Below are 21,177 nucleotides of genomic sequence, written 5' to 3' on the forward strand. Positions count from 1 at the left end.
GCTGGAAAATAGGATTGGAAAAGTTAAGTGGCTTTTTGACTGGCGCAGACTCAGTAGGCCAAAGGTCTTTTTACTGTGCTGTAGATCTCTATGACTCTGTCATCCTCCTTCCTTGGGTTGAGCAGAAAGGAAAGAAACACCTTAGTTTCAAATGACTTTGAGCAATGTGTCTGTGCCTGGCTTTTCTTGACCCTGGGTGGGGTAACTGTTCTCATTGGTTTGATTAATTCCACAAATGAAGAGTGTGCGACTGTAATGAATTGAAATTTGGCAACATCTGATAAAGGAAGCTTAACAACTTGGGCTGGACCCCTCATTAAAACCTCTGACCATAATTAGAACTACAACAATAGACAGTCAATTATAATATGTAGATGATATTGAATTACAGGAAAACAGTGTTTAAGAAAGCTCAGTGAGCCAGCATTCCTGTGGAGCAACAGCTACATTTCTGAGTTGTTCCAAATCAGTTTGAAGCGTTAAGACTTCTGGTTAACAGTGACTGTAAAAGTCAAATAGTCCCTGATTAAAGATGGAGAGAGAACTTTTATTTATAGAATACCTTCCATACTGTCAGGACATCCCAAATCAATTTACAATCAATGGCAGACTTTTAAAGTGTAGCCACAGTTATAACATTGGGAAATTTGGCAGTCAGTTTTGGTTACAGTAAGGTTTCGACAAAGAGCAATGTGATTGTGACCAGAAATCTGTGTCTTTCTACATAATTAAAACCAAAATATTACGGATGCTGGAAATCTGAAATAAATACAGAAAAGTGTTGGAGAAACTCGATAGGTCTGAGGGCAAAGAAACACTGTCTTGAGTGCAAAGTGACTTCACTTCTGAACTCTTCTGTAAGACCTGAATGGGAAGGGTTTAGAGGGATATGGGCCAAATGCTGGCAAATGGGACTAGATTAATTTAGGATTTCTGGTCGGCATGGACGAGTTGGACCGAAGGGTCTGTTTCCATGCTGTACATCACTATGACTATATGTTGCTGGGTGATAAACGTTGGTCAGGATGTTAAGAGAACTCCAGCGTTCTTCATTTGAATTGTGCCATGGGATCCTTTACACTGATGTGTGACAGCACATCACTGATATGGCAGTCCATCCTCAGGAGCTACTTTTTGCTGTGATTCCTCTCAAATACACACAATTGAAAGAAATCATGATTACAGCCAAAGTTACAAACTTGTGGCAATCAGTTCCTCTAGACATGTCCCTTGTTTTTGGATCATAGAATCCTTACGGTGTGGAAGTAGGCCATTTGGCCCATTGAGTCCATACCAACCCTCCGAAAACCATCCCACCGAAACCTACCCCTTACCCTATCCCTGTAACCCCACATTTCCGATGGCTAATCCACCTAGCCTGCATGGACGCTATGGTCAATTTAGCGCGGCCAATCTACCTAGCCTGCGCATCTTTGGACTGTGGGAGGAAACCGGAGCACCCAGAGGAAACCCACGCAGACACGGGAGGATGTGCAAAGTTCTCCCAGACAGTTACCCGAGGGTGAAATCGAACCCGGGTCGCTGGCGCTGTGAGGCAGCAATGCTAATCGCTGAGCCACACTTGATGCCACCAATCAGAATGAAGGACAAGTCGGCAGATGGACATTCTGGCATATCGCCGTGTTTGCTATCTCAGCCTCATGAATAACGACTGAGAATGATAGGAATATAATGCTTTACTAACCTGTTGTTTTCAAGTGGTCATCGAATTCGGCCAGGACTGGTGAGCAATTTTCCAGACTGTTCAAACTAATATAACTCAGTGAAGTCTCTCCTTCTCAGGCCAAAATGTAATGAATAATTTCATTTAGTTCGAATTTAATAAATTTAACTTTTTGATGTACCATGTCGTCACAATGTAACTGGGAAAAAGTGTGGTAATAATTCTCCACGGTTCCATAAGCCATCACAAAATGTATAAATGTATAAAATCCCATTGGCCCTCACCAGAATGATCAATTTGCGTGACTGACTGCTACTCAGGACTGTGACAATTCATACCAGGTTTTATCGCAAACAGAAAAATAGCTCTCTTTACTGTAACACATGTAACTTTGACTAGAAACAGGGAAAAGAAAGGATTTCTAATCTATAACAATGCAACATAAATTATATCCCTCAAGACCACAAAGAAAGTCAGTCATTGGCGCTCCCTCACAGACGAGGATGACTCTCTTCCCCTCTCAGGGTGAGTCTGTAGGTGGCTGTACAGACCGATGGGGCTTCCGCAGGCTCTGTTACACTGGGGCATGTGGTGGTCCTGGGAATGGAGTGGGTGGGGGGATGTGGCAGCGCGCTCCTTTCGCTGTTTCCGCCCAGCTTCCATTTTCTCCCGACAGCAAGTCCTGAGATATTTGACGCCTTCACGGATTGTCAAAATGCCACAAATACCCACGAGAATCAATCACAATTAAGACAGACAAAAGGTTTAATACGTACTACAAAATAAAATATAAGCAGGGTTAACAGAATTCCAAAGATCAAAAGTGTAGATTTCAAGGGTGGGTTAAATTGTCTCTGACAGTCCTTTATGATTTTATTTTCCCACCAATGACATGCTGCTGTTTACAGGGTGATTGTCGTTCTTCAGTTTAAAGGATTGTTCAGGTGGACCTAGTTTGTTTCTTGTTTGAGAATATTTCTCATGCACTTTTTCTTGGTTTTCTGTCCTTACTCTGCACAAGGAAATAGAGAAGGAGAGATGGAAGCTTCTTGTTTGCAGGCTCTGGATGTTTTTCTCTGATGCCCCTCACCCATGTACCTTTATTAGCACTCTTCAGCTCAACCAATCAGGCCATAAGGTATAGGAGTGGAATGATGCTATTCGGCCCATCGAATCTGCTCCACCATTCAACCTTGGCTGATATGTTTCTCAACTCCATTCTCCTGCCTTCTCCCTGTAACCCTTGATCCATTTACCAATCAAAAATGTCTCTATCTCTGTCTTAAATATTCAATGACTTGGCCTCCACAGCCCTCTTCAGCAATGAGTACCACAGATTCACCGCCCTCTGGCTGAAAAAAAATCCTCCTCATCTCAGTTCTAAAGGGTCATCCCCTCGCTCTGAGGCTGTGCCCTTGGTTCCTAGTCTCTCTTACTAGTTGAAACATCTTCTCCATGCCCACTCAATCCAGGCCTGTCAGTATTCTGTACGTTTCAATCCGATCCCCCCCTCATCCTTCTAAACTTCATCAAGTAGAGACCCAGAGTCTTCAATCGCTGCTCATATGACAAGCCCTTCTTCTCCGGGATCATTCTTGTGAACCTTCCCTGGAACCTCTCAAAAGCCAGCACATCCTTTCTTAGATACAGGGCCCAAAACTACTCACAATACTCCAAATGCAGTCTGACTAGAGCCTTATACAGCCTCAGCAGTACATCCCTGCTCATATTTTCTAGCCTTCTTGAAATGAATGCTAACATTTTATTTGCCTTCCTAACTGCCAACTGAATCTGCATGTTAACCTTAAGAGAATCCTTCAGGAAGACTCCCAGGTTTTTTTCTTTTTTCTTTATTCATTCACAGGATGAGGGCATCGCTGGCTAGGCAGCATTTATTGTCCATCCCTAGTTGCCCAGAGGGTAGTTTAGAGTCAACCCCATTGCTGTAGGTCTAGAGTCACATGTAGGCCTGACCAGGTAAGGATGGCAGTTTCCTTCCCTAAAGGACATTAGTGAACCAGATGGGTTTTTCTAACAATCAACAATGGATTCACAGTCATCATTAGATTCTTAATTCTAGGTACATATTGAATTCAAATTCCACCATCTGTCACGGTGGGATTTGAACCCGAGTTCCCACAATGTTACCTGGGTCTCTGAATTAACAGTCCTGTGATAATGCCACTAGGCCGTCGCCTGCCCAGATTTCTGCAATCTTTCCCCATTTAGAAAATAGTCTACACCACTATTCTTCCTACCAAAGTGCGTAACCTCAAACTTTCCCATATGTTATTCCAACTGCCCACTTCTTTGCCCACTCCCCTAGCCTGTCCAAGTCATTCCACAGGCTCCTGGCTTCCTCAACCTTACCTACCCCTCCACCTATCTTTGTGTCATCTGCAAATGTAGCAACAATGTCCTCATTCCTTTATCCAGATCGTTAATGTATAACGTGAATAGTTATGGCCCCAACGCTGACCCCTGCAGAACGCCACTAGTCACCGGCTGCCATTGTGAAAAAAAAGGACTGTTTTCAGGCAGAATATCCTCAACTCAAAAGATTCTCAGTGCCACTTAAATTCTCCCTTTCACTGTTTCAAAAGCAACACATGAAAAGTATATAACACTTGCTTTTCAAGTTGCAAAACTCTCCTGGTGTTTTAGTTTTGGCAGATTGACTTCCATTTCAGTTTATAGTTTCAAAAACTGTACAATATAGATATGGTTACATCAAGTTAGGATGGGTGGATTGATTCCTTGTCCCAGTCCACCACTACCACCACAAAGTATGAATTAAAAAGGAAGGCAATATTGTGAATTATATATCAGACAATATGTAGCTCAGAATCAGAAGCAAGTTCACCAGGTTCCTTACCCTCCTGAATAAAGAAGTTGTTCATCGCAAGTAAATAAATTTACTGAAGCAAAGTTAGAAAAACAAAATAGGCATACAACTCGTACTGTAACATCCAGAAATAACATGAGATAAATAGGGATGACTGCCAAACTGGGGATCAAACACCTCTTAGAACACATCAAATAATAAGGCGGTCAAGGCAGCTCCCATCGATTTTTCAGCAACTTCCACCCCTGCCCTAACTCCCTTTTGCCCCCAAAGCTTAGTGCCTCTGAGGAAGGGTCACCAAATCTCATTAAAATTTTACAAGGGATTCCAAATCTCCACTTTCAGAGATCTAGATTTGAAATACCTTCAAAAATCAATCTGTCATGAACTACCTCAATGGCTGCTCACTGTCCTTTCCTGGGACTGTGCTCCCTGGCTGCATGGGATTGTCCTCCAGCACCTACTCACAGACATTATTTGAGTCTGACACAGCTGGTTTCACACAACTATTCCTACCACTGGGTTTCTCCGAGATCTAATGTTCCTCAGCTGTACACTGCAAATAATACTTGTGGGTTTCCTTCACTCTCTTTCATCATTCATCAATACAGTGATGGAAGGAGCTATCCAAGCAGTATCTGCTCAACAATAACCTGCTCAGTGACACCAGTTTGGGTTCTGCCAGGGCCACTCAGCTCCTGACATCATTACAGACTTGATTCAAACGTAGACAAAAGAGCTGAATCCCAGAGTTGAGGTGAGTGTGACAGCCCTTGATATCAAGGCTCCATTCGACTAAATGTGGCATCAAGGAGCCCTAGCAAAACTGGAATCAATGGGTATAAGGGGGCAAACTCTCCACAGGTTTGAGTCATACTGGGCACATAGGAAGATGGTTGTGGTTGTTGGAGGTCAGTCATCTCAACTCCAGGATACCTCTGCAGGTATTCCTCAGGATGGTCAAATCCCCTTTAATAGACATCCTTGAGATTACCATTGACCAGATCCACTGTGGTTACCGGAGCAGATCAAAAGTTAGAAGTCCTGCAGCAGATAGTGGGTAGGCTTTCGGAAGCAATCTACAAGGCACAAGTCAGGAGTGTGATGGAATACTCCCCACTTGCCTGGATGAGTGCAGCCCCAACAACACTCAAGAAGCCTGACACCATCCAGGACAAAGCAGCTCACTTGATTGGCACCACATCCACAAGCATCCACTCCCTCCACCACTGAAGCTCAATAGCAGCTGTGTGTACTATCAACAGGATGCACTGCAGAATGCTCCTTATACAGCACCTTCTAAATCGACAACCACTTCCATCTGGAAGGACAACGGCAGCAGATATATGGGAACATCACCTCCTGTAAGTTCCCCTCCAAGCCACTCACCATCCCGAATATATCGCCGTTCCTTCACTGTCGCTGGGTCAAAATCTTAGAATTCCCTCCCTATGGGCATTGTGGGTCAACCCACAGCAGGAGGACTGCAGTGGTTCAAGAAGGCAGCTCACCCTCACCTTCTCAAGGGCAACTAGGGATGGGCAATAAATGCTGATCCAGCCACAATTCCTGAGTGAATAAAAACCTCTCTCAGCTGCACTAAAATATTAATAGCTTCCAAGCTTCTTCAAAGCCCCTACAACTCTTAGAGCTTACCCTGAGCCCGAACAGAGAGACATAGCTGCCTGTACTGATTCCTAGGATGTTTGTGAACCTTAGTTACATACAGCATTCTACAGCAGCTCAATTGTACAGGATGGAGCCTCTTTCACTGTTTCCAACCACCTGAAGCAAGCTGATCTGACTCGACCTGATCTGGGAGACCTATTGAAACCTTACAATAACTAATATTGGAACATATGTTCCCTGAATGTTACAGTTGCCAAGCTAACTCTTTCTCCATAGATGCAACTTCAGAACACATAGAAACAGGGGTGGAAAATGAATTTCATTACTGTGTATAGTTTTATAATGAAATTGTATTGTTGTGAAAGCAAATTGCAAAGGCCTATTTTTGATCATCATATGCTTGCCTGCAATGCCACAGAAAGCAGGCTTGTAGTCTTATATAAAAAAAATGGAAATGCTCCTTAAAAATCCTTGGAACTACCAAAATCATCTTTAGCCCAAAACAAATTTGACTGAGAAAAAGCCCGAAAGAACTGCGGGTGCTGTAAATCAGGAACAAAAACAAAGTTGCTGGAAAAGCCCAGCAGGTCTGGCAGCATCTGTAGAGGGAAAAACAGAGTTAACATTTTGGGTCCGATGACCCTTCCTCATAATGGACCCAAAACGTTAAGTCTGTTTTTTCCTTCACAGATGCTGCCAGACCTGCTGAGCTTTTCCAGCAACTTCGTTTTTTTTACAAATTTGACTTAGTCAATTACAAGCACCTAACAAGTGTAAAGGTAAAGGTACCATAGTTCCAGAGCACTATAGGGTGTTCTCTCATTAGAGAGAGAGAGACAGAGGACTGGTGGTGGTTTAACCTGAGGGTCACTGTGCCTCAGGCAAGGGGAGAGGGTGGGAAGGTGGGACTTTCATGGTAACCTCAGCTGGCATGGGAATTGATGCCATCTGTTGGTGTCACTCAGCATTGCAAGCCAGCTTTCCAGCCATTCACACCCCCATCCTAACAAGTGTACACAGTCATACTTACCCAATAAGGATGGAAGGTTTAGTGTACACTATGTATAGAGATTGATGAAGCAGTTTATAAGGAATATGCGTAGTGTACAGACAAGTTATTACCCCATGTCATGTTCTTGGCATCAGTCATAATAAATGACAAAGGTTTTTGCCAGAGATAGGGAAGGAGCACTGATATACATGATTGATAATGAGATCTTCTCTTGTGGTCCTCTAATGGAAAGCTATGAATTTAATGGAAGCAGTGACATTCTGCTAGGTCAAAACAGACTCAGCAGGATGCCGTTGTCATCTAAATAAAAACCGAAAGAACTGTGGATGCTGTAAATCAGGAACAAAATCACAAGTTTCTGGAAAAGCTCAGCAGGTCTGGCAGCATCTGTGAAGAAAAAATGAGAGTTAACGCTTCAGGTCTGGTGTCCCTTCCTCAAAACAACTCATACTCTAACATCCAGAAATAACATGAGGTAAATATGGATAACTGCCAAACTGGGGATCAAACACCTCATAGAACACATCAAATAGCAAGGTGGTCAAGGAAGCTCCCATCAATTTTTCAGTAACCCCCACCCCTGCCCCCATCCCTGGCCCCCAAAGCTTAGCACCTCTGAGGAAGGGTCACCGGACCCGAAACATTAACCCAGACATTTTCTTCACAGATGCTGCCAGACCTGCTGAGCTTTTCCAGCAATTTCTGTTATTGTGCCATTGACATCTGACTGCTGGTGCGATGCGTGGACATTAATATTTAATAGAACAATACCGCTCTTTTTGTTCAGTCACTCTGATTTTAAGAGAATGCTCTTTCTTTTTGTTCCCCAAGGCATTCTTAGAAAAGTACGGCTACCTGGAACCTGGCCCTCCTGAGGAACTGAGTTTAGCTCAGGTCAAAGAGGCAGTAAGGTGAGGCTTTTACAGTCAAGGCAGTGAAATGACAAAAGCACAACATCAGAGTTGCGTAAGCCAAGTCTTCATTCACCAATGGCAACATTGAGGCTCTTCAATTTAACACACTTCCTGGGGATGGGGAAGGAGGAGTGTCCTTGGACAGAGAGGTTCAGGGTATAGACTCTGTCACCAATCCAAACTGCCTCCTGTTAAGTCTGGGCTGGGAACAGTATTACCATCTAATATTAAGTTGGGAAGTCATGTTGCGGCTGTACAGGACATTTATTAGGTCACTTTTTGAATACTGCGTTCAATTCTGGTCTCCCTGCTACAGGAAAGATGTTGGTAAATTTGAAAGGGTTCAGAAACAATTTACAAGGATGTTGCTGGGATTGGAGGGTTGAGCTGTAGTGAATGGCTGAACGGGCTGGAACTATTTTCCCTGGAGCATCGGAGGCTGAGGCTTAGAAAGGTTTATAAAATCATGAGGGGTATGGATAGGGTGAATAGCCAAGACCTCTTACCCAGGGTAGGGGAGTCCAAAACTAGAGGGCATATGTTTAAGGTGAGAGGGAAAAGATTTAAAAGGGACCTGAGAGACAACTTTTTCACACAGAGGGTGGTGCGTGTATGGAACAAGCTGCCAGAGGAAGTGGTGGAGGCCGGTACAATTACAACATTTAAAAGGCATCTGGGTAGGTATATGAATGGGAAGGGTTTAGAGGGATATGAACCAAATGCTGGCAAATGGGACTCGATTAATTTAGGATATCTGGTCAGCATGGACAAGTTGGGCCGAAGAGTCTGTTTCCGTGCTGTACATCTCTATGACTCTAATAATTGGCTCTTGACCAGAGGTAGGTGGGGGCCATGACCTGGCAGCTTGTGGGTTCCCTACTTCTGAACCCAATGTGGGGACCTCATGGGCAGTCCCTCCAGAAGTTGCCTCCTACCCTGGAAATGACTGTCCACCTCCACTCTGCTGAGCCCGCTCTGACTGACCCCAGCAATCCTGCCAACTCACAGCAACTTTAAGACCCAGCAAAGTATCTTTAGCTTGCCTCCAATGCAGTACCAACAGGGAGCCTAGCTCCCAGAACACCGATGGCTTTGTCTGGAGAGTCGGAGTGACTGTGCGTGGTTTAAGGGGAATGTTGTTCGAGATTGTTTATCTGTAATGAGAATCTATTTATTTGTAGTACATCGAAATTATTAAGTATTACAAAATTGGTTGGTGCTTTCTGTTTATCTGAATCTAAAAAGGAGATAAATAGGGGAATTTTGTCTACATTTTAAAATCATTAACTTTGGTCATGAACCCGAGAATAGTGAGGCTTGCTTTCCAGCATGCAGGAGCTGTAACACCCCTGACCTCTGTCCTCTGATGCCTATGAGTCCTAAGGCAGGTTGTAAGCGTATATTGAACCCTTGTGTACTGAACAGCAGGTATCAGGAACTCCTGTGGGTGGTGCAATGAAGATAGCACGGGTTTCACTGTTAGCAAACCCCCCTCCAACCTTAGCAGGAACCTAGCTCAAAACCCACTCAACTGCTGAGTACATACTGCTAACTCCCATCAACGACACAGGTAATCATTCCTGGTAACCCAACCTCTGGGTAGCTCCTCCAGCCCCTGTCGTTGTCAAAGCTCACACTTTCCCCACCTCAGCCATCCCACAGCATCACAAGCCTAACTTGGACTAGAGTTGATGGACTGGTACACAAACAAAGGGCCAAAGGGCCTCTTTCTATGCTGTAAAACTCAATGATTCTAAGACTAAGAGTAGGGGAGTTATTCTTGTGTCCTGGTCATTTTATTTTCTCAACAATATTATTAAGCTGGAGAGGGTTCAGGAGGGATTTACCAAGCTGTTACTGGGAATGGAAGGTTTGAGTTATAGGGAGGGGCTGGGTAGGCTGGGACTTTTTTCACTGGAGTGTAGGAGGTTGAGGGGTGACTTTATAGAGGTTTATAAAACCATGAGGGGTATAGATAAGTGAATGGCAGGTGTCTTTTTCCTAGGATGAGGGATTTCAAGATTTGGGGACACATTTTTAAGGTGAGAGGAGAAAGATTTTAAAAAGACATGAAGGGCAGTTTTTTTTGTTAACATAGAGAGTGTGTGGAATGAACTTCCAGAGGAAGTGGTGGATACAGGTACAGTTACAATGTTAAAAGATGTTTGGATGAGCACATGAATAGGAAATGTTTGGATGGATATGGGCACGCAGTTGGGACTATTTAGTTTGGGATTATGGTCAGCATGGATGAATTGGACCGAAGAGTCTATGTCTGTGCCTAATGACTCTATAACAAAACATCACTAAACTAGATTACCCAGTCATTATTGCACAATTGCCTGCAGGCCAAATATGTGCACAAATTGGCTGCCTTAGTACCTACAGTGTAGCAGTGAACTGCTTTTGAATGACCTGAAATACAGGGGCTATGTAAATGCAAAATTATCAAATTAATGGACCTCAGTGCTTGGCAGTGTCACAGTTCTACATTTGAGGATCAGCACTAACCCCCATAGCTCAGACACAGAGAGTGTATAATGGCCACTTCTTTGGTCAACTGCCCATCATCTCTCCTTCCAAGGAAGCCAAACATTTGGACAAATAAGTAATAATCAAACAACTCAACATATCCTTTCCTCCTGATTTCCAAAAAGCAAAATTGCTTCCAATCTTTCCTCTCATGGAACTTACTTTTCACTCAGGCAAAACTTGCAGAATGACTTTCTGTTACTCTTTTATTAGAAAAAGTTGGAGTTTGGGTGTGTCGATTTTTATACATTATATACGAAAGGACAGCTAGATAGCCAAACGTACACGCTTGGACTGGTGAGTTGCCTTGGTTGCTGGAAAGGTGTTATTCTTGGATCTTTGACATGTTTCAATGGCAGTAAGTCATGTCCTTAGTGAGGTATATGTTTGTTCAGACTGAATTTGATGGGTATCTGATAACCTGCCTCCAGAATTGGGTAGGGTTTTTTTTAAACTCCATCTTTGACTGTCTTTGAAAGGCAAAATGTTCCTTTCAGAGCTATTCTGGGGGTCCCTGGTCCTGTAATCAGTATCTGAGGTGCTGCAATAATATCAGACAGCTATGATTCATATCCTTTCAAAAACAGAAATCTAGCTAGTTATGAGGTAGCTAAGGATGGCGCAAGATTTATTGCTCCTTGCACATCCTGTGTTATATCTATTACCTCCTCCCTGGCTACTTCACAGGCAACTTGCAAACTTGGCATTCTGTTTTATCCTGAGCTGAGCTTCCTGCTCCATATCCTCCTCAACACCAAGTTCGGAGAATTCCACCTCTCCCGAATATTTCCTGTCTTTATCCTGCCTCAGCCCATCTGCTACTGAAATCTTTCTTGTTGCCTCCAGACTCTATGATTCCAGCGGTTTCCTGAAAGGGGATGACCTGCTTCCATTCCTAAATGTGAGCTTTGTCAAAGCTATGCTGACTGTCAGGACCCATTCACCTTCGCTTCATTCCCTGCTCAAATGTAAACTTCTCTTCCATGTGATCAAAAACCACTCCTGCAACGTGCTACAGCCCAACAATCTGCTACGTTCCTTCAGTTCTGGCCTCCCTGACTTCCTGCTGTAATTTCAGCTTTCTAAGTTCTGGATTTTCCTTATCTGCATGTCTATCTCCTCCTTATCTCCTACTGACAGATGAGAAAGTGAAGTGGGTATTCTGTTGAGCATTATATGTATATTTTTTAAACTTGTGCGCTCATCAACCAGAGAGGAAACCTGGACTTCCTGCTGAGGAAGAATTTGTTTTTCTTTTGTAAGGTGATTTTTCACTCGTCAGAGACAACTCTAGCAGAATGAGGTATTGGGGATTGACTCGCTTTGTGACACAGCAGCTGCTTTAACTTTGTTTAGGGCAAAAAATGTATTCCATGATTCTTGTGCAACGAAGCATAAAGGAACAGGAACATTTTAGCAAACAAGTCACAACGTCAGACGTGTATAAGATCTTCAGATTCCTTGCTGGGCACAGTTCCCGGATGTCAATCCTTCAGAGGGGGCAGTTCCTAAATGTTAGTCCCTTTGGGTATAGTTTCATAGGAAATGGCTCCTCGCACTGTCTTTTAGCCCAATGGATATTCTGTTTGAGTTTAGAAAGTTTAACCGGGTGTTAGGCTAGTTACCCATGAGAAACGTCACAGAATTAATTGTTCTTGCCTTCATCTAATATGTTCCCGTCATGGCAGCCATCTTGGGCACTCATCCACATACACAAATGGTGTCTGTCAAATCTGTTAAATTTTCAAATGTGTTTCCCAACTTGGTCTCTCATTATTTCTTCCTCTCAACTCCCTCTGACAGTGTAACATGAGCAAGTGGTAACTGTACGTGTGTAGCAAGTGTTGGTTGCTTGAGGAGCTCCGGTTCAGAATTGATGAGTTGGAGTCTGATCTTTGTACACTGTGACACATCAGGGAGGGGGAGACTTCCTGGATGCTGTGTTTCAGGAGGCAGTCACACCCCTTAGATGAACTACCTCAAATTCAGTCAGTGATCAGGGACAAGGAGAGTGTGACCATGAGTGAGGCAGGTAGAGGGATCCAGGAGGCAGTGCTCAAGGAGCCTCAGCCCTTGATAGTTTCTAACAGGTTTGAGGTTCTCGCTCCCTGTGTGGATGAGAGCGGGGGCTGTAGGGAGAATGAGCAAACTGACCATAGCACTGTGGTACAGGGAACCATGCAAGAGGGGATAGAAAAAAGAAATGTAGTTGTAATCAGGAGTATTATTGTGAGGGGAATAGACACTGTTCTGTGAGCAGGATCGGGAGTCCCGAATGCTGTGTTGCCCGCCTGGTGCCTGGGTTCAGGATCTCTCATCTGGGCAGCAGAGGAACTTGGAGTGGGAGGGGAAAGAACCGGTTGTTGTGGTCCACATAGGTACCGATGATATCGTTAGAAAGAGGAGAGAGGTTCTGCTGAGGGAATATGAGCAACAAGGGGCTCAATTAAAAAAGCAGAACCAAAAAGATGATAATCTCCAAGTTACTGCCTGAACCACGAACAATATGGCACAGGGTCAGCATGATTAAAGAGATCAACACATGACTCAGTGATTGGTGTGGGAGAAACAGGTTTGAATTCATGGGATATTGGAACCAGTACTTGGGGAAGGAGGGAGCTGTTCCGATGGGGAGCAATTGACGCAGTACTGAGGGTTGGTAATTAAATGCGCACAGTATTCAAAACAAGGTAAATGAGCTTGTAGCACAGATTGAAATTGGCAGGTACGATGTTGTGGGTATCACAGAGGCATGGCTGGGAGGGAATCAGGGCTGTGAAATAAATATCCAAGGATACACAGCCTATCGAAAGGACAGGCAGATGGGCAGAGAGAGTGGTATTGTCTTGTTAGTAAGAAATGAAATTAAATCGATAGCAACAAGTGATATAGGATTGGATGATGTAGAATCTGCGGGTGTAGAGTTGAGGAACTGCAAAGGGATAAAGGCTCTGTTCGGAGTTGTTGTACTCTGAGCAATAGTCAGGATGTGGGGAAGAAAATAAATCAGGAGATATAAAAGGCATGTAAGGAAGGCACTATTACAATAATCATGGGGGACTTCAATATGTAGGTGGACTGGGAAAATTAGGCTGGTGACAGATCTCAAGAAATTTGTGTAATGGCTACGAGGTGATTATTTTTCAAGCAGCTTGTAGTAGAGCCCATTAGGGAACAGGAAGTTCTGGATTTGGTGATGTGTAAAGAGGCAGGCTTGATTAGGGAGCTTAAGATAAGGTGAAAGAACCCCTAGGGGCAGTGGCCATAATTATGATAGAATGCACCCTGCAGTTTGAGAGGGAGGAACTGGAATCTGATGTAACAGTATTACAATTGAGTAAAAGTAACTACAAAGACCTGAGGGAGGAGCTGGCTAGAGTTGATTGGAAGAGGGCCCTAACAGGGAAATGTGCAGCAGCAATAGCAGAAGTTTCTGGGGGTAATTCTGGATGCACAGTAGAAATTCACCCCAAGGAAGAAGAAATGTGCTAAAGGGAGGATGAGACAACCATGGCTGACACAGGAAGTCCGGGACAGCATAAAAGCAAAAGAAAAAGTATATAATGTGGTGAGAAGTAATGGGAAGCCAGAGGATTAAGAAACCTTTAATAACTAGCAGGGAACAATTAAATGAGGAATAAGTGGGGAGAAGATGAAATATGAGAGTAAGCTAGCTAGTAATATACAAGAAGATTGTAAGAGTTTTTTAAGAGGCAAGAACGGACATTGACCACTGAAAAATGAGGCCGGAGAAATAGTAATGGGGAGCAAAGAAATGGGTCCCAGAGGGCTGGAAAATACCTTATGTAACGCCCCATTTAAGAAGGGAGACAGAAGGCAGGAAACTATAGGCGAGTTAGCGTGACCTCAGTCATTGGTAAAAGTTTAGAGTCAATTATTAATGATAAGATTGTAGAGTATTTGGAAGTACATTGTAAAATAGGGCAGTGAGACAGTATGGCTTCATCAAGGGGAGGTCACGCCTTGTAAATCTGTTAAAATGCTTTGAGGAGGTAATGAGCAAGTTAGACAAAGGAGAGTCAGTGGATATGATCTATTTGCATTTCCAGAAGGGCTTAGACAAGGTGCCACACAGGAGGCTGCTAAATAAGACAAGAGCCCATGATGTTGGGGCAAGGTACTGGCATGGATAGAGGATTGGCTGGCTGGCAGAAGGCAGAGAGTAGGGATAGAGGAGTCTTTTTCAGGATGGCAGCCAGTAACTAGTGAATTTCTGTTGGGTCCGTGTTGGGACCACAACAATTCACGTTATACATTAACAATCTGGACAAAGAAACTCATGGCATTGCAGTTGACACAAAGTTATGTGGAGGGACAGGTAGTGTTGAGGAGGCGGGGAGGCTGCAGAAGGATTTGGACAGGTTAGGAGAGTGGGCAAACAAGTGGCAGATGGAGTACAATGTGGGAAAGCGTGAGGTCATGCACTTTGGTAAGAAGAATAGAGGAGGAGACTATCTTCTAAATGGGAAAAGGCTTCAGAAATCTGAAGCACAAAGGGACTTAGGAGTTCTAGTTCAGGATTCTCTTAAGGTTAACAAGCAGGTCCAGTTGGCAGTTAGGAAGGCAAATGCAATGTTAGCATTCATTTTGAGAGGGTTAGAATACAAGAGCAGGGATGTACTGCTGAGGCTGTATAAGGCTTTGGTCAGACTGAATTTGGAAAATTGTAGGCAGTTTTGGGCCCTGTATCTAAGGGAAGATGTGTTGGCCTTGGAAGGGAGGTTTACAAGAATAATCCCGAAGCTGAATTGCTTGTCGTATGAGGAGCTTTTGAGGATTCTGGCTCTTTATTTGATGGAGTTTAGATGAATGAGGGTGGATCTCATTGAAACTTACAGAATACTGAGCAGCCTGTATGAAGGGGATATGGACAAGATGTTTCCACTAGTGGGAGAGACTAGGACCCAAAGACGTAGCCTCAGAGTGAAGTGATGATCTTTTAGACCTCAGATGAGGAGGAATTTCTTCATCCAGAGGGTGGTGAATCTGTGGAACTCATTGCCACAGAGTGCTGTGGAGGCCAAGTCATTGAGTGTCTTTAAGACCGAGATAGGTAAGTTCTTGATTAGTAGATGGATCAAAGGTTATGGGGAGAAGGTGGGAGAATGGGGTTGAGAAACACGTCAGCCATGATCAAATGGTGAAGCAGACTCGATGGGCCAAATGGCCTAATTATGATCCTATATCTTATGGTCTTATGGGGCATCTGCTGTTTTCCATGGGGGAAGTAAAATGCCAAAGGATGGCAGCAAAGTGACTAGCATGTCGCCCTTCAACAACATGCCAGATATTACCCCACTCACCCCATCACCCTCCACTCCTATTGTGCCCCTTGGGTTGCCCCAGCTGCCCAAACCAATCAGTGGTGCGATATGGAGGTTTGGTAGGTACTTTGTTGTGTGTGGTCCTTCCTATTCCATGCCAATTGCTTTACAGTCCCCCTGAAGCTGCTGCCCCCAGCCTGTGTTTCTCTGTGTTCATTGCGTTCTGTCTGCGGTGGTGTGTTGCAGGAAGTTCCAATGGATTTCTCACCTCCCAATCAGCGGTGCCCTGGATGAACCCACAGTGCAGCAGATGATGGAGCCACGGTGCGGGGTCAAGGACATTGGAAGCCAAAGGGCCTGGCAAGAACATGTGGAAAACCTCTTCCTGGGTCGAGCCACCAGGCAAAGCCGAACCAAACGTTACTTACGACAAGGTAAATAACTTCCACAGGCGCTCTGTTTTTTCTGTTATAAAGTTACTTTTGGTCACATGCACAGTACGCTTTCAGAAGTTAATAAGCACAGGGCAATGTTCGTCCATTGTTAGCACATGCTTTCTCCTTTTTCACCCCTTCCCCAGTGGCTCTCCCTGCCAAAGCCTGTGGGGTCCCACATCAGAGTCATGCGCACTGACTCTGTGCTGACATTCAGTCTGGGACTGAGGGGTTGCTACACTTAGTCCAGCGCTGACTGCGTGCCACACTGTCAGCGGTGCCCTCTTGCTGGTGTGACATTTGACTGAGACCATGCCTCTCTGGTGAACGTTAAAAATCTCATGACACTGTTTTGAAGAACAGCAGCAGAGAGTTCTTCACAATGTGTCAGTCAATGTTAATCTCTTGAGCAACATTGTGGGAAACTGTCTATCTGTTCATTTGTCTCATTGCTACAATAGAATCCCTACAGTGTGGAAGCAGGCCCTTCGGCCCAACAAGTCCACACTGACCCTCAGAGCACCTACCCAAACCCATCCACCTAATCTACACATCCCTGAACACTACAGGCAATTTGGCATGGCCAATCCACCTAGTCTGCACATCTTTGGACTGTGGGAAGAAACTGGAGGAAACCCAGGCAGAACGTGCAAACTCCACACAGACAGTCACATGAGGGTGGAATTGAATCTTGGTCCCTGGTGCTGTGAGGCAGCAGTGCTAACCACTGTGCCACCCCCTTTTTTTTAAAAAAGCCTACTGCACCAGGTGGTCTCCCATCCAAGTACTAACCAGGCCTGAGTCTGTTTAGCTTCTGAGATCAGACATTTTCAGACTAGTACAGCCGTAGGTTATGTGTGATTGTTCACAAGCTGACTGTTACATTTCCTGCAATGCACCATAGATTACATGTGAAATGTACTTTCTTGGCTATGAAGCTCTTTGGTACATGCTAAGGCTGTGCATCCTTCCTTCAGGCCACTCTCTGCTACCAGAAAGGGAAGTGCATTCTTGCACAGGGAGGCAATGGCCTAGTGATATTATTGCTGGACTATTCATCCAGAAATTCAGGTAATGTCCTAGAAATCTGGATTCAAATCCCACCATGGCAGATGGTGGCATTTGGATTTTAATCTAACAATGACCATAAAACTATTGCCAATCCCTCTGGGTAATTAGGAATGGGCACTAAATGTTGGCCTAGCCAGCGATGCCCACATCCTGTGAATTAAAACAAATGTAAAGTCCTTCAAGTAGTATATGGTTGTGATTTTTAGCTGTAATTAATAGAAAATTGTTTCATGAATTTTCTCCCACACAGGTATATGCCTCTTCTGGAATACTGTGTCCAGTTCTGGTCGTCCAGTTATAGGAAGGATATTATTAAGCTGGAGAGGGTTCAGAAGAAATTTACCAGGATGTTGATGGGAATGGAGAGTTTGAGTTATTAAGAGAAGCTGAATTTCTTTCACTGGAGCATAAAAGGTTGAAGGGTGACCTTATAGAAGTTTGTAAAATCATGAGGGACATAGATAAGGTGCGTGGCAGGTGGATTTTCCCTAAGGCGGGGGATTTCAAGACTAGGGGGCGTATTTTTAAGGTGAGAGGACAAAGATTTTAAAAAGATATGAGAGGCAATTTTTTTTTTACACAGAGAATGGTTCGTGTGTGGAATGAACCTCCAGAGGAAGTGGTGGGTGCAGGTACAGTTACAACGTTTAAAAGACATTTAAATAAGTACATGAATAGGAAAGATTTGTGGGATACAGGCCAAATAAGGGCAGATGGGACTAGTTTAGTTGGGAAACTTGGTTGACATAGACGAGTTGGACTGAAGGGTCCGTTTCCATGCTGTGTGACTGTATGTTACAATGAGTTTGAATGCTAGTCCCTTAGCTTGGTAGTGTTACTATGCTGTTATACCGCTGTAGGTATAATCCCCTGTGTCTTTATGATTGCTGCATTTAAACAACACTCTGACAACAGGATGGGATAATTGATGGGGGAAAGGGGTAAGTGTGATATTCAACTTGTTTCATTTGTGAGTCTGTTCACGATTGATGATCTCTGTGCTGGTTGGTTAAGCGTGATTGTGGATTCAGAGTGAATTAGAGTTAGAAAGAGCTGGAAACCAGAGCTGGAGCATGGAGCAGACAATTTAAAGCTCTGTGAATAAAGCATTGAAAATAGTGTCACCTCTGCTTGGTCTGAGGTGGAAAAGTGAACACAGTGGTTGGGAGAAGATTGGAAGTAAGAGGGAGTTTTGAAGGGCTGAAGAAGGGAAATGTGACGGAGAGGGAAGAACAGAGAGAGAGGAGTGTGAGAAAGATGCAGGGGAAGAGGGAGGAACAAAGAACGTGCATGATTAATGTACTTGACCAGGTATTGGAAACACTAAATATGGCTCTACAAACAGATGCTTAAAATGAGAGGAAAAAAAAGACAAAATTGCAATGCTTTTCAGTTTGATTTGTTCAGTTACAGCAGATCCTATTTCTGAAATCCTTCCTGACTTTCAAGTGAGGTCATGTGAATGATATTTGTTTTTGTTCATGGGATGTGTGTGTAATCTATTGCCCATCTCTCACTACCCTTGGTGTTGCTGGCGGTGAACTCTGTTCCTGAACCACTGCAATCCTTGTGGGTTAGGGACATTTGCAGTGAAATATCACAATCCATAGAGAGGAATCAGTTCCTTGTGGAGGAGCTGGATGCAGGTAACAAACTCTCTGACTGCTCAGCTCTATGGCTGACAGTTGTTATCAATCCCACGTACTTTCTCAGTGTCACTGAAGGCAGAACAGTGGGGAGGTGATGACCTAGCGGTACTGTTGCTGGACTGTTAATCTGGAGACCCAAACAACATTGTGGGGACCTGGGTTCAAATCCTGCCAAGGCACTTGCAATATCTGGAATTAAGAGTCTAATAATGACCGTGAATCTATTGTCGATTCACAGAATCCCTATGATGTGGAAACAGGCCCTTCAGCCCAACAAGTCCACACTGATTCTCAGAGCATCTCCTATAACCCACCTAATCTACATATCCCTGAACACTACGGGCAATTTAGCATGGCCTAACCTGCACAGCTTTGGATTGTGGGAGGGGAACGGGAGCAACCCCACGCAGACACAGGGAGAATGTGCAAACTCCACAGGGACAGTCACCTGAGGGTGGAATTGAACTCGGATCCCTGGCACTGTTCTAGAAAGGAACAATATGCATTGGCCGGGAATCGAACCTGGTCCTCCTGAGTGACAGGCGAGAATTCTACCACTGAACGACCAAGGCAAGCAGCACAAATGAACTGATGCCCAACATGGGGCTTGAACCCACGACCCTGGGATTAAGAGTCCCATGCTCTACCAACTGATTGTTGGGGTAAAACCTACCTGGTTCACTAATGCCCTTTAGGGAAGGAAACTGCCATCCTTACCTGGTCTGGCCTACATGTGACTCCAGACCCACAGCAATGTGGTTGACTCTGAACTGCCTTCTGGGTAATTAGGGATGGGCAATAAATGCTGCCTAGCCAGTGATGCCCTCATCCCGTGAATGAATAAACAAGCTCAGAACGTAGCCACTGACTTGATAGTTTAAATAAATGCAATTGCGGAGCGCATATCATCACTACCGTCACTGAGTATCCAAGTGCTGGAAGGAGAGTTCGTTTCACTGCTGTTACAATGAACTATTATTTTAAGAAATACTTTTCTGAATTGTTTTCTTGCTGGTTCTTGTCTCTCCATCTGAACTTGCTGAGGAGATTCCAGTCTCTCTGCACCAACTTGTTGTCAACAATCTGAAACCTTTGTGACATGCGCCACATTTACACACTACCCGATTGTCACTGTACTGAGTAATAACTTGAAGGGACGGCTCGGGCCGTGAGGAGGAAATCTGGCTTGGCAAATGTGTCTGTGAATTTGAAGTGAAATCTTAATTCAGTGATTGGAATATATTTGGCAATTGCCTCCTGTTTGAATTAAGTATTAAAGAACAGGGGTATTAAAACTGCTACCGTCTCCTAAGTTGATTCCTGCGATGCATTTGGTATTTTATGAGGAAATGTTGGGCAGACTGTGGCCATACTTGGTATTTTTTTTAATGCATTCATGGGATGAGGGCATCGCTGGCCAGGCAGCATTTATTGCCCATCTCTAATTGCCCAGAGGGCAGTTAAGAGTCAACCACGTCGCTGTGGGTCTGGAGTCACATGTGGGCCAGACCAGGTAAGGATGGCAGTTTCCTTCCCTACAGGACATTAGTGAACCAGATGGGTTGTTCCTGACAATGGATTCATGGTCATCACTAGAGTCTTAATTCCAGATTTTTAAAAAATACATTAAATTCAAATTCCACCATCTGCTGTAGAAGGATTTGAACCCAGGTCCCCAGAACATTAGCTGGGTCTCTGGATTAACAGTCCAACAATAATACCAGTAGACCATTGCCTCCCTCCCTTGGAGTTTACAAAATGAGAAGTGATCTTATAGAAACACGTAAGATTGTATAAGACAAGGTTGAGGCTGAGAAGGGTCCCGACCCGAAACGTCAGCCTTCCTGCTCCTCTGATGCTGCTTGGCCTGCTGTGTTCATCCAGCTGTACACCTTGTTATCTCAGATTCTCCAGCATCTGCAGTTCCTACTATCGTTGATGCTGAGAAGATGTTTCCCCTCTCAGAAAAATCTAGAAGAAAGGGTATAGTTTCAAAATGAGAGGTTAAGTTGGAGAGGAGGAGGAATTTTGATCTCTCTCAGGGTCTTCATCTTTGAAATTCCCCTCCACAGGGAACAGTGGGTCCCAGTCGATGAATCTGTTCAAGGCTGAGTTAGACACA

The 21,177-nt window shown here is 44.2% G+C and overlaps 2 protein-coding genes across 3 annotated transcripts in view; both read left to right on the forward strand.

Moving 5' to 3' along the window:
• LOC109930943 (GAS2-like protein 2B) overlaps positions 1-21,177 on the forward strand; it is a 253,141-nt gene that overhangs the window by 46,934 nt on the left and 185,030 nt on the right. The gene's annotated exons all lie outside the window — the stretch shown is intronic.
• Positions 1-21,177, forward strand: part of mmp28 (matrix metallopeptidase 28) — a 109,253-nt gene that overhangs the window by 33,314 nt on the left and 54,762 nt on the right. For both annotated transcript variants that reach the window (XM_048612622.1, XM_048612624.1), the window contains exons 2-3: positions 8,002-8,081; positions 16,148-16,335. In XM_048612622.1, coding sequence (XP_048468579.1) covers positions 8,002-8,081; positions 16,148-16,335 — 268 coding nt within the window. The remainder of the gene's footprint in view (positions 1-8,001; positions 8,082-16,147; positions 16,336-21,177) is intronic.

The sequence above is a fragment of the Rhincodon typus genome, chromosome 26 (genome assembly GCF_021869965.1).
Source record: "Rhincodon typus isolate 14 chromosome 26, sRhiTyp1.1, whole genome shotgun sequence".
In the NCBI taxonomy this organism is placed as follows: domain Eukaryota; kingdom Metazoa; phylum Chordata; class Chondrichthyes; order Orectolobiformes; family Rhincodontidae; genus Rhincodon; species Rhincodon typus.